The sequence below is a fragment of the Chelonia mydas genome, chromosome 17 (assembly GCF_015237465.2).
Source record: "Chelonia mydas isolate rCheMyd1 chromosome 17, rCheMyd1.pri.v2, whole genome shotgun sequence".
Classification (NCBI taxonomy): Eukaryota; Metazoa; Chordata; order Testudines; family Cheloniidae; genus Chelonia; species Chelonia mydas.
In genome coordinates this window covers 14,413,611-14,430,817 of record NC_051257.2, presented here as the reverse complement: position 1 = coordinate 14,430,817, position 17,207 = coordinate 14,413,611, and the positions used below count along the sequence as shown (strand labels likewise).

Below are 17,207 nucleotides of genomic sequence, written 5' to 3'. Positions count from 1 at the left end.
TCTCATCAAAATCTTGCCAGTAGTGGAATTCATTCTGTTGAGATTTTGCTTGAAGACAACATGGCAGTGCCTTTTCTTTTCCTCAGCCTGGAACTCACTCAACTTTGATTTCCCTTTTTGAAATACTTGAGATCACCTTCCTTGCCTCGGTTGCCAGAGGAGGAAAGGGAATCCTTGGGATAAAAAATGAGCATATAGAAGCCAGCAGGCCTGGATGGTAAACATCCCAGAGTGTTAAGGGGATTAGCCAGTGAGTCTACTATATCACTGATTATTATTTCTGACAGAGTAGAAGTGTCAACATACTGCAAAACTCCCCACAAAAGCTCGATCCTGGGCACTCTGGCTTCAATGCAGCAAAGCAGTGAACCAAATTTAAGCATGTGAACTTTAAGCACAGGAGTCATCCCATTGAAGTCCATTCTTGTATCTTTCATGGTTCATCCAGCCCTAACTTTGATGCACACCATACAAATGTGGATAGTGACAAATAGCTGAGGAGTCCTGGCATCTCTGATCTATGTGACTTGTTCTCGGCCTCTCACAGGAGTTATATGATTACTCTAGATCATGGGTAGCAACAGTAAAATCTGCTATTTTTCTCCTCCATGGTCTCAGGTAGGAGATGGTCTTTATAAGGAATGACGACTCACCAATGGCATCAAAAACATGCTGTTTAGAACTCCAGTTTGATAACCGGATGAGAAACATCCGGGCCGGAAAAAATAAACACCCTATTCCATCTTTTACCCAACCCCCTCAACTTTCTGCACACATGGCATCTCCTCTGCTTCTGCAGATCTCATCTCAGGGTCCTGGAAAAGCACATCGCTTCTCTCTTGGTGCCTCAGTTTCTTGTGCTTTCTGGCTGTGTGTTTCCAAGTGCACAGGGTACCCAAAGCCAGAGAAGAGATTGTGCTGGCGACTGAGTGAAGGGAGACCAGCTTCAATGCCACGCAGGGAGATATGCTGAGGTCTGATTAAAGAGTGAAGGCACCAGGCCCCAACAAAGTCAACATCTTATCACCCGCCGCATCAGTTTCAGCTTCAGATATTAGAACATTTGCACTTCTCTTCCTCCAGCTTCTTCTACAATAATGTTCAGTCCAAAAAAAATCCAGAATGAGGGTTAGTCCTTGAGTTCTCAGCTGTTAAACTCTTAGCATTTCCTCTCCTTCAGAATATTTTGTTTTGTTGGAGGTATCAAAATTGGAATAATACCAGGAAACTCTGTGTGTCTATGCTCACACGGGCGGGCGCACAAGAAGCTGATGGGCTGCATGTTGTCTTTCTTTTTTTGTCTGAGTCTGGGAGCTTAAATGCTTTGTTGCATTATGTTAATTTGGCAGTGCAATCAAATTCATGTCGTAATTAAAGCTGTCAGTTGGAAGGCAAGCCAATCGCCGAGAAAACACAGCATAACAAATGAAGTGAAATGATTCTGCGTGTAGCTATACAATGCTTCGCCAGGCATGAAATTAAATAAGTAATTTGATGTTGACATCAGAAATTGAAATGATACCCACTGTTCCTTCATTGAGTCAGACCTGCATAAACAATAGCCAGAACAAATATGTACAACACAGCCCTTCTCCCCACCCGGCTCCCCAAGTAATGCACAATATATATGCAAAATGGGTATAACTGTGCCTTCCAAGACCCGAAGGATGCAATTTTCTTCAGTACACAATAAGCTGATACTTCCAAGAGCATTACTACTACTTTGCTCCTGGCCCCCAAGTTTTTTTTCTTGAAGAAGAAGAAAAAGAAAAACAATTTATTTTAAATGAGAGCCTCTGCAAGACCTGTGACTCAGATTTTGCTCATGGGCTTCTGATGCAGGCTTCTCCTGGAGGTTGTGTGACTATCAGATGGTCTGTATCAATGTTGTTTTTTGTACCGGGTGAAATGTGAAACCATTTTATCTAATATAGGCGCTCCATGTGCAGGAGAAATAATGCCATCCAATGCAGGATCGTGACTCAGCATGGGGCATGTAAAGATGCTGCATGCATTCAACGGTTTGTACCAAAGCTCAGAACAGGGTAGCACGATCATACAGCTATTGAGAGACATCAAAAAGGTCAAAGGCTTTCTGCTTACATAGTCCTTGCTTCGGCCTGTATGCACTGTCAGTACACAACGCAGCTAAGCTAGACTGGCAGGCTTTCTTAGCTACATGCTTGTCACAATGCACAAAATCCCTGTGCAAAACGTACTATCCATATCTGGCTTGCAATGTTCAAAGGGTCATAATGCAGTCAAATCAAAACCAAATTTCCCTAGAATACTGAAAAGCATTTCTCTTCAATTAAGGCCATTTCATTGCTAAATTTCAACTTTCTACCCATAGCCTTTATAGCACTGGAGCTTTTCATGGAAAAGGTCACAAGAATTATATTGTGGTAAATATATTAGCTTACTCTTTTTGTACTTGGTCTGAGCCATTTTTGCTGAAATTTTCACCAAACCCTCCTTCCCTTCCCCCTACATTTGGGCAAAATCCAGTCTTGGAAAATTTCAGCCTGGCAGGTGCAAGTTTTATAAAGTTGCAAGTGTCAGAGAATGGAATTAGAAGGGAAATCATTGTCACCTGAACTATGGCAGCACAGTAAGAATAATGGTACACCTATAATACTTTGCAGTAAAGTCGTAAGGTTTATACAGCATAAAATAGACAATAATAAAATAAAATGCTAAAAGCCAGAGCAAATGACATCCTTTAAAAGGGAAAAATAAAGGAGGATTAGCTAATGGAGTCTGTCTGTGGAAAACAAGAAAATTTCTGATCAAACAACATCAACTATAATCTTTCAGCAGTGGGGATGCATGAGCTGAAGGAGAGCAGTAAGGGGAGTCAACTGCAAACCTTTACAGCCACCACAGCCCAGGTTCAGTCATTTGCTCACCTAAGATGTCATAGTAGAACCCCTAGAAGGTGGATGTTGTCAGAATACAGGTGCCCTTCAGGATATGGTCAAAGGGAAAGATCTTTCAGGTAACTATGGTTCCAAGAATTAATGGCACTGAAGAGAATCACTTCAACCCTCTTTATTTGGTCCTTAATTGGTGAACTCTCAATAGTATACTGAATTATTTACAATAACCTCGCTGTGACTCTTCAGCTTGTTGACACAATCCAGCTCTATTGAATTCACTGGAAATTGGTACAGCATAGGTCTCAGCAGGCATTAATTTCTCTCTCATTGGTGTGCTGCAGTGATCAAAAGTTATACTTACTGTAAGACTGAGCCCTAGCACAGAGAGGGCTCCCTGTTAGGGCTCCCTGCAGCTGCTTTTGAAATAGAGGGTTATGGTGTTGCAAACACTACATGTTTTCTCTGAGCTTGTTAAGTCTTGTCCATGCTATTTCCGGCGTTCCTTATGGCGTATTATTGCAAGTGAGACTGTCAGGGAACAGAAGGATTGACCAAGCTGTGCAAGTTAGAGAGCCTTGATGACCCAAGGTGGTCTTTTCCATCTCCCTGACCATAGAGAATGGTTCTCTACATCATATTTTCTTGTGTGTTGTCCAGTCTGGTTTGAAACTTTTCAGGCAGTGGGACCATCAGCAGTTGGACGACGTGTGCTATAATGTAATAGATCGGGATGGCCAAACTGTGCCTCATGAGAAACATGCTGTTCTTTTACAGTTCAAGTAGATGCTCGCGGTGCCCCCTCCCCCTATTCTCTATCTACCAGACAGGCAGGGGGAACTTGGGACCTCTGCCTTGCAGTGGGGTGGTGGGATAGTGGGTTCTTCTCATGGCTACAGCCTTGCAGGGTGCACCTGTCAGGAATCTGCTGAGCCCTGGCTCTCCAAATTCTGAAGATTGTCATATGCGGCTCAGAGGCTGAGTAAGTTTGGCTGCCCCTGTAATAGACAGTGACCTGGATTGTGACTGAAGTGCTTAGGTCTCCCTAATTCCTGTGAATATAGAGATTACAGTCATGCCCCCACCTTAAACCGGAATTTTATGACACTATTTTATACAAATTTTAAACCTGATTCCTTTGTTGTTTGTTGTTATTTTAGAGGTTTGAGTTTTAAAGTCTCTCTTATACTTTGGTTTGTTTATTTTTCTTCTAAAATCCTTGGGTTGTCAAAAATATGGAAGTCTAAATTGGAAATTCTCGTGACTATATGTCTGGGAAATGGGACATTGACTGTAGCTGCTTCTCTGTGCTCACGTGTTCTTTACATTTCAGTCTTCTAATTATGTTTACAAAATGTCTCATTTTAAAAAAGCAGTGTGTGCACTAACCAGGGCCTTTCGTGAATAAATTGGCAAACAGGTCATACACTGAAAAAGTCATCCAAATCCACCGGGCTTTTTATTTTGAAGTCAGTCTATGGTATCTTTTTTCCTCCTCCCACCTGCCCCTTTGTGGCCACAAAGCTGAGTAGCTGGAGTCCAGGGTATTGAATGTCAGGGAGGCTGGTTGATGAGTGTCTGTTAAGTCTCATTGCAGGGCGAAATGCCATCATTAATTCATTACCCAGCTGCCTGTCAAATAAATTGGCAATTATGTCCACCATGGAAGCTTGGAATTCAGTAAATAGCACGTTACCATCTCAGAGTCGTTGAGAGATGTAAAGGGAAAAATTAAGCATCACTGTGTTTGTTTCAGTAGCAGATGACAAGGGGCAGCCATTGGTGCTGTGATGTAGTGATGAAAAGCTTGGAAAGGGCTGGTAATGAGCTATGTGGATTGGAACGTGTTAAAAACCATCACTGACTTTCCATTTTGTCTTTGTGTTTTATTGCAGAGCTCAGCTCCTTCCAGCTTGGGAACAGGCTACTTTGTAAGTGTATTTCAACTTCAACACATGTGCCTCTGAACAGCTTAACATTACTCCTGAAAAGAGAGCTCTTTATTATGTTGAAACAAGCATAAATAACCAACCTTAGTCTGCCTCATAGATTTACTGATCATCTTCTTTTCCTGTTGTAGGTAATCAATTATAGCTAAAATTTCAATTTCAAAATCAATTATTGACCTGTTGGACAATAGTTTTATGAATTGACCTTGTCAGGTTAATTAGTATATAAATTACCACTATATTTAATTTGTCTGATAGTAACAAGCAGTATGAAACACAATCCTATGCCTCAGTTTACATAGTTCTGATATGAGATTCAAGGGTCTTGATTCTTCCTCACTCCAATTTCTTTTATAGACTCAGATTCTAAACCCAGATGGACCCATTATAATGATCTATTTCTACTTTGGTTCCCTGCATAATATAAGCAACTGAATGTCAAGCAGTGATTTCTACGCAAAGACCCATAACCAGAGGTTAAACTAGAGTATATATTTTAGCAAGACACTGGTGGCACTCCTTTGACTCCAGTAGAATTATGCTACTTTTACATTGTGAGAAGAGAATGAGGCACAAGATTGATCAATCTATCTAATCTATTATCACAAAGTGTGATTTTTTTTTATTTTGTTTACTGTTAAGACTTATTCTATCACCATTGAATCCAGTGGACAGTTTATCTTTCTCCGGTATTTTTATATTGAACGTGGTTACTCCTCTTTTCAGTGCAATTTACGATATATTCCCCAAGCAGGGCGTGTTTCTGCCTTTCTAATATCTGTAGAGGAAATAGATCATTACATATTTCTGAAAACAGGTGGGGGGAAATGCAATTAGACTTTTCCCACAGCATGTGCTGTGTATAGTTAATAGTGTAATCAGAAACTGCTCCCATCCTTTCATCAAACACAGGGGGAAAGAAAACCGTACAGAGTCCATGATGAAAAAACTTTAAAGTATTTCTGTCCAGATTCCCAGAGAGCAATGTTCTTTCATTAGTACATGGTGAAATTAGTTACTTTCTGTAGGGTCTGTGATCCTACATAGAAAGATACGAGACTAAACTGGATAGCAAATGACCTCACATGTAACGGGTAGAATGCAAGCAGAAAAATTGGTTAGCATTTGGAGGCTTGCCATGTCGTGCTGGATTTAAGTCGGACTTCAGCCTAAAGTGATTGTTAACACTTCTGCCAGTGGAAAGGTATGAAGAGAGCATTATCAGTTGAAGAAGGTTGGTGGTAGTTCCCATTACTGTAGCAAAATCAAAATCACTTTAAGATGAGAAGAAACAGCAAAAGCTGTTTCATTCCTTTAGCCAACCCCATTATGTATCATGCATGGGTGGGGGTGGGGGAGGAATCTCTTCAACATCTTTAGAATTATCTTGTATGAAGGCTAAAACTTGAGTCTCTTTCCATAGTCTAGCGTAAATGCCGTCCTTTGTGACTGGACACTTATTTTTTACCTGTTATGAAGAGGAGTACAGATATGCTCTGGAATGGGTTAGATACAGTCTGAGAACAAGAGGGTTGTTAATTTTTAAAGCCTCGTCTCCTTATTGTGGGAGCTGAATATGCATGGATGTGAGAGCACACGTTCAGCTTAATATTTAGGAAGCAGAGGGAACAGAAGAAAAGCCATCTGCTATCCTTTTACACCATACTGTATGTGGGTTGGTCCACTATAGTGAAAATCTGGAGGGTGTCAGCATCCCCTGTGCTTCATCCAAAAGCTTTAAAGTTTCCAATTCTCCAAAGTTAAGAGTGACAAAAAAAAACACACACACACACACACACACGAGGTTTTGAGTTCTTCTGGTGCCAACACATTCACATTTTTAATGCTGCTGTTTGAGATGGGCTTGGGGTGGGGGCAAAACCGCTTAAGTTTCAGTAGTGTGTTGTGCTTAACTGTGTATAGTCTCAGTGATATTTTGCTTTTTCTTCCTATACCACCAATAGTTAGTGCTGTAGTGTAGCTATCCTGGTAAAGTAATTTTTACACTTAAACAATTTTGGATGAAACTTAAAGGTTCACCCCCCCCCTTTATTTTGGAAAGGGTTGTTTTTAGGATTATCTTGCTAATTTTTTTTAAAAGCCCATAACATTATTAACTTACATGTGGCAAATGTAACCCAGATGTGTTCAGCAGTACCAGACAATGAGAAAAATGCTCCGAAATGACCAACGTGGCATGTGTTTCTGATAAATGCAATGATTGTATTATCAAAATGCAAAAGAATATGAACTTGAATTGATGTTTTTACAAAGCCTTTAACCAGCAAGAGCCTGGCTGTCTTATTGCTTTAACTTGAATCCAGACTGTCAGAACCATGTCTCTTAGAGTAGAGTCTCAATTAAAACAACATGGGCTTTGAGATCAGTCAATAATAAAGGCCCTTTACCTTCAGAAGCATTGTGGTTTGGTATATGTTGTACTACAATGTTACAGAAAGCCCCATGCCACACCAGAAGAAACATCTATCCGGTAAGTGAAAATGGGCTGATAGTTTTAGCTTCATCATCCACCCAGTTCTGACACCTAACTTGGAAAGCCAGATGGAAGCAGATCTCCTGCAGAACTGAGTGAGCTTTGAGGTAGGGATAAAGCAGCAAAGATTTGCTGGTAAATTAAGAAGTAACAAAATCTTTCTTTCTTTCTAGCTCAGTATTTTAATCATCCGGCCCTGTTGCTGCCTCTGCCTCCCCCTTCCTCTTCGCTAACAGTTGACTGTGGTACCCCTTCAACCCACAGGCATCCTTCTGTTTTCATTGCTGAGGAAAGTCACCCTCCAAGTATACCAGGCACTCGATCCACACCCTTTTTAGGAAAGCAAGCTGAGGTGTTGATTGCTGCATCTGTTGTGAAATCAACAGGCAACTCAGATGACATAACAGGCATGCCCACGCTTATGAAACGTTGCTATCTTTTCTGTCCTCCTTGAGTTCCCTTTTTGAAAGCCTGGGTGCTCCATAACTTGTACCTCCTTATTGGTCACTCCTTGGCTTTGAGTAGCAAGGCTCTTTCATCTCTCTTTAGTTCTGTTGCTTTTTAAAGTGATTAAAATGCATCAGGTTTAAATGGAAGTTCATAGACGAGAACATATGCAAATATAGTTTTTGGATCAAACCTATTGGAATGGATGCTTAAACTAGACAAAATAGGAGAGGAAAACCCCAGAGCAGTTTCACCTTTTGGGAGCTTTGGTGAATGCTTACCCTTAATATATGTGCTCATTCATCACATGCACACTCACACAGGAGCTACTATTCTCCCTATAATTAGAGTTGTAGACTATCTGGAATCTATATCCTAATACTGTTGACATGTAAATTGAAGTATGCTGTGTAGTTGTAACCGTGTCGGTCCAGGATATTAGAGAGGCAGAGTGGGTTAGATGATATCTTTTATTGGACCAACTTCTGCTGGTGAGAGAGACAAGATTATGAGCTGCCCAGAGCTCTTCTTCAGATCAGAAGAACGCTGGGTAGCTTGAAAGCTTGTCTCTCTCACCAACAGACGTTGGTCCAGTAAAAGGTATTACCTCATGTCTCATGTAAATTGAATGTATATTGGACTAGTCTGCCTTTTCATTACCAGCAAGAAGAGCAATCTTCTTTTCCATTCTGAATGTCTTCAGCTGAATGTGTCCTCTAGTGAACAGCCAAAATTCTACCTGCATTATTGTCTATGTAGTCCCTATGCAATATGGTAGCAATGAGGCAAATCCGTTCTTCACTGAGGTCACTGGGAGTTTTGCCTGAATAAATAGTGTGTTTATGACTATGTATTTGGCCTAGTGTTTCTTAGCACTTCCGTGGTACAAAATGGTAACATGGTTCGTCTACACATCAAGATCAAGCATGTCTTGTAAAGCACCAATGTGGGCATATGTTCTGATCTGGTGGTTCCTATATCTCTCGTGCTTGTGTGCAACATGCAGAACAGCAAAAATGGCTGTTTGGTCCCTTTGTTACCCATAGAACCTTGCTGGTAGCACTGCTTGTTTAAGGTAATGCTCTGAAGCTGATACCATGACCCAGCAAAACAAAGCTGCTTTTCTAAAATAAGACAGGGCCATCCTAATTTGCAATTTCTTCTCAAAACCTTTTTAGATTTCAAAACCAGTTAGAGTATGTAAGATTTTTTTAGTGTCCCTGATTTCTATGTCAGAGGTTCAGACGTGCATAATTGGGATTTGAATAACAGTTTTGCTTTTTTCTCTCCTTTGAGTACAAGAAAGGATTTTGGCAGGTTGACTTCTTCCATTTTAGCATCATAAATCTCATGAAACCAAACCCACATTAGAGAATTGGAGCAGGTTTTGCTGTTTGTAAGAAAATAAAACAGACATCAGAATCTAAATTATTGAATAGTTTTTTTTCTAAAGAGCAAAACATATCCCAAGATTGTTAGAAATTACCTGATTCATCAGCTTGTGTTAATTCCTGATGAGCATAGTTAGTCCTTTCTCTTACTGAAGTGGTTTGTATCATATTTGTGATTTCATACTCAGGGTTTGTCTTATTTTTATTTATTTATGTATGTTTTGGTTTATTTTCTACTAGGATTTCAGTTTTTCTCCATACACACAATGGTTGGTGGGGTTTGAGGTTGGATGCTGACTGGAAGCCAAAGTAATATTTTTGGGTGCAGGACATGGAGACGAAGGGAACTATCATGTAAAACAACTGGGCCATTTTAAAATAAAAAGGAAAAAATAAAAGAAAAAGTGGCTGGTTGGCTTTGACCTTTGTTATCTACTCAAGAAAAATGTGTGTTTCACCCCCTCATTTAAAGAAGAAAAAATCTCTGATTTGCCCCGAGGCTGGTAACGCGGTTCAGCAGATGTTTGCATAATTATGACATGCCACTGGGACACCATGTTGTACAATGTTTCATTTCCTCGCACAGTGCTCCAGAAATCCATCCCATGAAGAGCACGTGAACAGCCAACCATGTAGGGTAGTGACCACAGAAGAATCCATGCAACTGGCTAAAAGGAATGAATCTCATCTACCTTTCCATGCATTGCAGGAATACATGCCAAGTCATAGGCTAGAGGAGGATTGTGGACTAGGGTTGCCAATTTTGGTCGGACATATTCCTGGAGGTTTCATCACATGACAGTCTTTAATTCCTGGAGACTCCAGGACAATCCTGAAGGGCTCCAACCCTAATGTGGACTTGGGTACACCAAAGTCTACTCCAAGTTTGTACACTCTTATTTTAGACACTGAGCATGTAACCAATATTTTTTCCTCCATTGACTGTGTATTTGTATTTGAATCTGAATGATCTTAAGTAGAGCGGTGGTCCTCAACTAGAGGTCTGTGTACCTCTGGAGGTTCGCAGCGGTCTTGTAGGGGGTACATCAACTCATCTAGATATTTGCCTGGTTCTACAACAGGCTACATAAGTCAGTACAAACTAAAATTTCATACAGACAATGTCTTGTTTATATTGCCTTATATACTATATACTGAAATGTAAGTATACTATTTATATTCTAATTGATTTATTTTATAATTATATGGTAGAAATAAGGACGTAGGCTATTTTTCAGTAATAGTGTGCTGTGACACTTCTGTATTTTTGTCTGATTTTGTAAGCAAATATTTAAGTGAGGTGAAACTTGGGGGTATGCAAGACAAATCAGACTCCTGGTGCGGTAGTCTGGAAAGGTTGAGAGCCTCTGAAGTAGAGCTTTTCTTCTATTTCATTCCTTGTGGTGGTCAGGTTTCATCAACTAACCGGAGAGTGTTAAGAACACTTCTCTAGGAGTGTAAATAAGGCACTTCATTTCAATAGGGTAGGAAATGTGTGGCGTGGATACCCAAAGCATCATTTGAAACAACCAGTGCTTGTTATGGAAGGAATGTACTCTTTTCATGCCGAGTGTCACATTTTCCCTGTAGTCAGTGATGGCAGTAAACAAAAGTTATTGGTGTTGCAGCTAGTTCGAGACACTTTAACTGTTATCTGCAGTGCTTGACTTGAGAAGCCAAATGTTTAGATGTGTTTTGCTCGTGTAAAAAGGTTTGTCCGTTTGAAAATACAATGGATTTTTACAAAAGCAGCGAAGCGACTGGCTGTTTTGATGCACCACACTCAATAAACTGTCATGTCCTCTACAAACACGTTTGAAAAGACAACTCCTGTTACTCTGTGTTCGGCAATATAAATCAGTCTTAACAAATTCTAACTTACTTAGCAGGCTAATGAATGATCTCCAACTTTCTTACAATAATCAGCTTGGTATAATTCCAAAGGATATGTACTGTACTGTATTTCAGCCCTATTTTAAATCTCCGTGTGCCCATTTGGGAAGGAATATACTATTCCTTTAAGAGACATATGAGAGCTCACAACCAAAATCTCCTGCCGGTAATCAAGGAGGCTCCCTACTCTGCCCTGGGCTGGCCTGAATAAACAGGAGGAGGAAATTGAATAGGGGAATGAACAGATTTCATTACAGGTGGGCAGCCACGTGTTGCAGTTTCTTTTTCTCTCAGGTGACTAGCTGGACCAGGGTCCAGAGACTTTGTTTTGCTGACTCAATTTGAGAGTTTAGAAGCATGGCTCTGAGGTAGGGGCCTTATGAACTTTTGCAGAGACGACTTCCCTAAGGCCTTCTTCAGATGACATAATCTTTTGTTAATTTGTTTTGGGTCCTTCCCCACCCGCCTGTTCTGGGACCTAGTACAGTGTTCTTTACAGAAGAAAAAGCTAACAACCTACATTGTAAATCTTCTAGTTATATTTTCAGGTGCAAGAATAATGAACAAAATTCCCAATAGAAATCTCTCTGAGGGTGATGGTTTTCTGTTAGGGTTTGTAAATAGTAATACAGCAAATTTAGAATTGAGCTCTGAAACCAGATACGTTGTGATGGTTTTTATTTATTTGAAATCTTTTAGATGTTGCCTTTTATTTTCCAGAAGCCACTGAAAATGCAGTGCATTTGAAACAGGTGGTGTAAGTGATACAGCACCATTACCAAATAGATACATGACATGCAATAACATCTACCCCGGGTCACTTAATTTTAATTCTTGTAAACTTCGGTGTTGTCCCCTGCACAGCTTCATTCAAAGAATTGGAGGGGGCATATTAGAGATAATATGACCATCAAAGCAAATAGGACACCAAAGGCAAGCAAATCCGATTAATAATGACGATGATTGTAAGTGGAACACAAACTGTTATTTTTCATGAGCAAAACTCCACAGTTCTTTTGGGGTGTAAAGTGAAGTATAAAGAATCTAGTTGAAATGAGTGGAATATTTAGGTAGGCAGAATGGAATTATTCAGTTGAAATTTGACCATTTCACAGGGGCTAACCTCCTTCCCTCAGATCTATTATGAACAGAAATGATGTTGCAATCCTTCTCAAAGATGCTACCTCAAGCTTCACAGAACCCGCCATGCCATGAATTACTGTTGTGAAAATATTACATTGTATTCAAAGAGCCACTCTACGAATATCTATCCTCACAAACCTCTCTATGAAATAGATAAGCAAATATTGTCCACATCTTAACTAAAAGGAAACTAAGACAGAATTCAAGTGACGTACCCACATAAGCAGAACGGAGGTCAGAAAATAGACGTTCCTGACTCCCAGATCAACCTTCAGCCTGTTGAATCAGTGGTTTTCCACTGGCGGACCCCTGCTTCTCACAAATGTAACCAACACATATCCCACTGATATGATGAACTACACTGGAACTCCCCCTCCCCACACCCCCCTGGGTGTTCATTTGAGTCACTTAAAGGGTGGCCCAAAAATGGGTCATGGCTCACTGATTGGGAAGTGATGAACTAGACTACATGGCCTTCCTGAGAACAAAGCGTTCCTCCGTTTGTTGCCAGTGATGAGTAGAGGGCTCCATTAGCAATTGTCAAAACCTTAGCAGGGCATAATTGCTTTCCTGTTCTCATAATTCATTCACCTTTTCTATGAGCTTCTGAGTAAACTTCCCTGAATTGCACAGCCTCTTAATCAATCTTTATCCAAACCTGTTTTTTAAAAAGAAATCAAAATTCATTTTGTTTAATTATTTAACATGATTTTTGTCACTTTCCACTTCTAAAGATGACAAGGTTTATTCAAGAGCAGACAGGGTGAGATTTGCTGTCGTTCTAGAAGGAGTCTGTCAAACTCACTGTGTTACAATGTAGCTTATTTTTTATTATTATTTTGCATCAGCCTGGAATAAGTATATTCTTGGCTCATCAGCTCCTGTGAAGCAAAAAGAATTACTATTTTGTGTTTTCTTTCTTTTTCTCTCCCCTCCCTCCTTTTTATAACATGTGACACAAATTGCAAACGTGAAGCTGAATAATAAAGAATTGCTTCACTGATTGCTAAACATACATTATGGTGCTTTTAAACTCATTTCAGGTCATCGTGCTGCAAATTAGTTTGATTGCAAGCAGTTAAGCTGTCATATACAAAGCTTTCTTCCTCCTAGGGTCTCAGTTTCAAATCATTAAAACTGAATGCTCAGAAGCGCTCTGTGTATGTATTGTGCATTTAATGTTTTGGTGGAAAGCAGTATTGGGTCTCTTGGGACGACTCACTACTATTTCAGGGATAGGAAAGGACTGTGTAATCCCCAAGAAGAGACCACTTCAATGATAGGCATGGTTTTAATGGCTCTTTAACGTCATCTTTAAAAGGTTGTCAGCTGCACCACACACAAACCAGGGGTGATGTCCTGCTCTTCATACTCGGGATGTAAGATATATGAGGATTTTTTAGATACCCAAGTAAGTAGAGCAGCGTTAGATCACTTTATTCTTCTCAATCCTATATTAATTAGGGGAGATTCTCTGCTGTGGTGATGGAAGGAGGGGGCATCAAAACAAACGTTTCATATTTTTCCCTAAATGAACAACCATAGAGATTTTTCAGGCTTCTGTGTCCTTTTTGCTGTAGCTTATACATGGACTGTATTTTTGAGAATAGCTGAGTGGCACACTATTCTGTGCAAAAGTTTGGTATTATTCCAAAGAGTGCATCAATAAAAAATGTCCTAGAAAGACAAAGGCAAATAATTTCCCTGAGACGGGTTTGTGAGAGTGGTTCCTTGCATCTGCACTGCTGAGGTTCAGACATTAGAACTAATAGACAATAGAACGAATAGAAAATTCATCCTTATCCAGAGAGCCACAAGAACTAGGCCTTTGCACCACTTAAATGGTACATGGTATAACACTAGCCTTCTGTATAGGGATGAATTTGACACCCACAGAACAAATCTAGTGACCCCAAGAGTCAATATTACCAACAATTCAGCCCTAGCTAGGGACTACCAGGAGGAAAAAGAGCAGAAAAGCCTCTAATGAGGAATGTGGTGCTGCACAGAGTTTGTACCTGATCTGTATTTATATGAACAAAACCAAAGCCATGAGATGCAGTATGACAAATGTTTGGGACATGAACAAAACTGGTGGTTTGGTTTTGCCTTTTTCTAGATAAATATATTTTGTTTCTCTTGCTCTCATATTTTGGTTGAGTATATTTATTTAGGCCACATCAGTCAGAACACTCACTTTCCTGCCAAACCTGCAAATACAGACATGTTGCTGGTGTGACTTAGTGAACAAAGCCCTGTTCTTACTAGCCTGTGCCAGGGTTACGTTAGGAGTAATTTGGTTTGGTGGAAATTAGGCACACAACTCCTGTTACTACCTGCGTGAGCAGCTTGCCTGATCTCCATGCAGCACTATGGAAGGGTCTTCGTTGAGATCTTTCTGTCTGCCTTGATTTAAAACACACCTTTGCCCGATTGGAAGCAAATAGAATTAAAGAACCTTGAAAATAGGCACAATTTGTTTAATTTATTTTTCTCAAAAATTAGTGCTGGAGCAAACATTCCTCCTTTGTTTCACGCTGAAGGATGGTAGGATTGGACCTTAAGAGGAAAAAGCATCTCCTGATTGCAAGAATTAAGCCTAAATTGCATAGAAGAGAGTTCAATCCTCTTTCTCAGCCTTTTATGTCAGAGCTCAAAATTGCTGCCTGATAAAATGTAGGACACCAGATTGAATTACTTCATTGAACCACTGCTGTCCCCTGTTAATGGTAATTGCACGGATATAGCGGTCTTCCTTGGCAACATCTCAGATATTTACCTCCCACTGTTTTTCAATTCAGACCTTTGATGAAAATATTCCCAGTACTTCTTTAAAGCAGACACCCAACTGTCTTTCTTGACAAAGGCAAGGTCTCTAAATCAGATCCTGACAATTTGTGACACAGCGGTCTATCTAAATCACCTTTTACCTATGTCACCATGTCATTTCCTGAAGTAAAAGTGTCCATCAGAGGAGGGTTTCTGAAGGCTTGGAGCTCTGAGATTCTGTGCTTTGGAAGAGGGAGAAGCGCGGGATTCGTGTGTTTGTCTCAGTGGAAGTAATTAGATGAAAGCTTGTAATGCTGCGTTGCATTCTGTGATGATTCTTCATAAATATTTGGAGGTACTTTGTCCGTAAGGAAAATATTATTAGGTTATTACTATTATCAGCCCACTGAGAAGTGAAGTGTTTTCTTTAAGGCTTTTGTTTTGACAATGGCCAATGTGTAAAACACAGAAGCAGAGCAAATGTTTTCTTAACTGTACCCAAGGGTTAAGATACATTCAGCTGTGGTTGGGAGCTTATTCATCTCTTGCTAACTCTTCTCCATGCACGTGCCTAACTCCTCTTCCACAGAGATGTGGCTGAACCCCTCAGTTAAAATTAACACTATTGGTTCAATAGCCTTTGATTAGTGCAATGTGATGCCTGTAATAGTGGCCACTGGGAAGTTCAACTGTTATGTGTCCCGAAAACATTGCAAAGAAATGCAGACCATTTGCTGCAGAGCTAGAAGACTTCCTCACTGCATTTATCGGGCATCTTCTGTTTTGCTTTTGGTATTAATTAGAGATGAACAAGTCGTGCCAGTGGTGGGATAGGTGTGGAGTGCTATTGTGATAATTGTATTAGGGGAAAAATCATTAATTCGCCTGTATTTGCAAATAAAGGGAAAGTAATTTATTTAGAAGTTGTCATGAAATTCAGCCACTTTGTCCAGGAACAGAATTTAACCATCTGCAGTATTAAGCTCTTTAAGGCAAGGACTGTGCCTTCCTGTGTGTGTGTGCAGTGCATAGACCAATGAGCCTCTGGATGCTACTATAATATAACTGTTTCAATCCACATTATGATTTATATTATCGGTTTGTGTTAGAAGCTGCGGAGAGCTTTGCAGCCCAAGCAGACACCTTGCATATTGAAAGATCATGTACTAGCTCCATTTGCATAGTAGGTTTGCTCATCATTGCCAATGAGTCTGTGCCCATAAGGGATGGTGATGAAAGATGAGCCAAGGGAATATTTATGACTGCTGTAGCATGTGCATAAATGGGAGCCACAATGGTTGCAGAATGTAAAGTTTGTGTTCAGAATGGGGTCACGATATCACGCTCTTGCCTGGAGCCAGCTGGAAGCTTTGCAAGCGGAAGGCTGGACCGTCGAGCTCATCAGAGTGAGTGAGAGAGAGAGAGAGAGAGGGAGTCTGGATTGAGTTTCGAGGAACGATTTTCCAAGTGACACTTAAGGACTTCCTTGCTAAGCAATTGAAAGAGCTAGGAAGGGAAGGGAGAGGAGAGGAGAGGAATTGAAGCCACAGACCACAACTTTTTTTTACCAAGTGCTTTTAGAAGAACCCTTTTTTAGAAGTTCCACTTCTGTCCTTTTTCTCCGTTTTGAAAAAAAAATTATAAAAATCACAGCACAGCACCATAAGAAACAGAAGGGAGAGAGAGAGACCATATTCAGTACATAGCATTTTTCTTTCTACCGTGAGGCTCCTCAAGATGGCTGAGTTCAGACACCTGGATCTGAAGCCAATGTAATAATATTAAACCAGTTACAGCCTCTTCCTTCCCCGGTCTGTGGAAACCCTCCTTTGGGCATTACAAGAATTCACACGCTTATGACGCAACAAAAATCAACAAAAATCTTCGGCAACTGCAGCACCAGCTCCCCAACTCTGTCCAGTACACAGAATCTGAGCTTGAAAAATTGGCGAGGCAGAAGCTGGAAAAGAAATAAAAGTGCTTGTGGGACACTTTGAAAGGTGGGAAAGTGCTGCTGCAGGTCCATCTGCAGAAAAATCACTTACAGTTGGTGGCAATTTCCACCCATTCTCCCCCCAAAAGTCAACATCTGGCATGCAGGATTGTTTCCACAAGTGGCAGCTGCATCAATGGCAATTCACTTTTACAGTACAGACCGGAAGCATAAACAAGCCTGAACCCAATGCTGGCACATTAATATTCGGGCACCTTCTGAAGGAGTGTACTGCAGTGTTGTTGGGGTTGC

At 40.4% G+C, this 17,207-nt stretch overlaps 1 protein-coding gene across 13 annotated transcripts in view; it reads left to right on the top strand.

Moving 5' to 3' along the window:
• Positions 1-17,207, top strand: part of AUTS2 (activator of transcription and developmental regulator AUTS2) — a 974,917-nt gene that overhangs the window by 456,763 nt on the left and 500,947 nt on the right. For all 13 annotated transcript variants that reach the window (XM_037880130.2, XM_037880131.2, XM_043530919.1 and 10 more), the window contains one exon: positions 4,772-4,807. In XM_037880130.2, the coding sequence (XP_037736058.1) occupies positions 4,772-4,807 (36 nt within the window). The remainder of the gene's footprint in view (positions 1-4,771; positions 4,808-17,207) is intronic.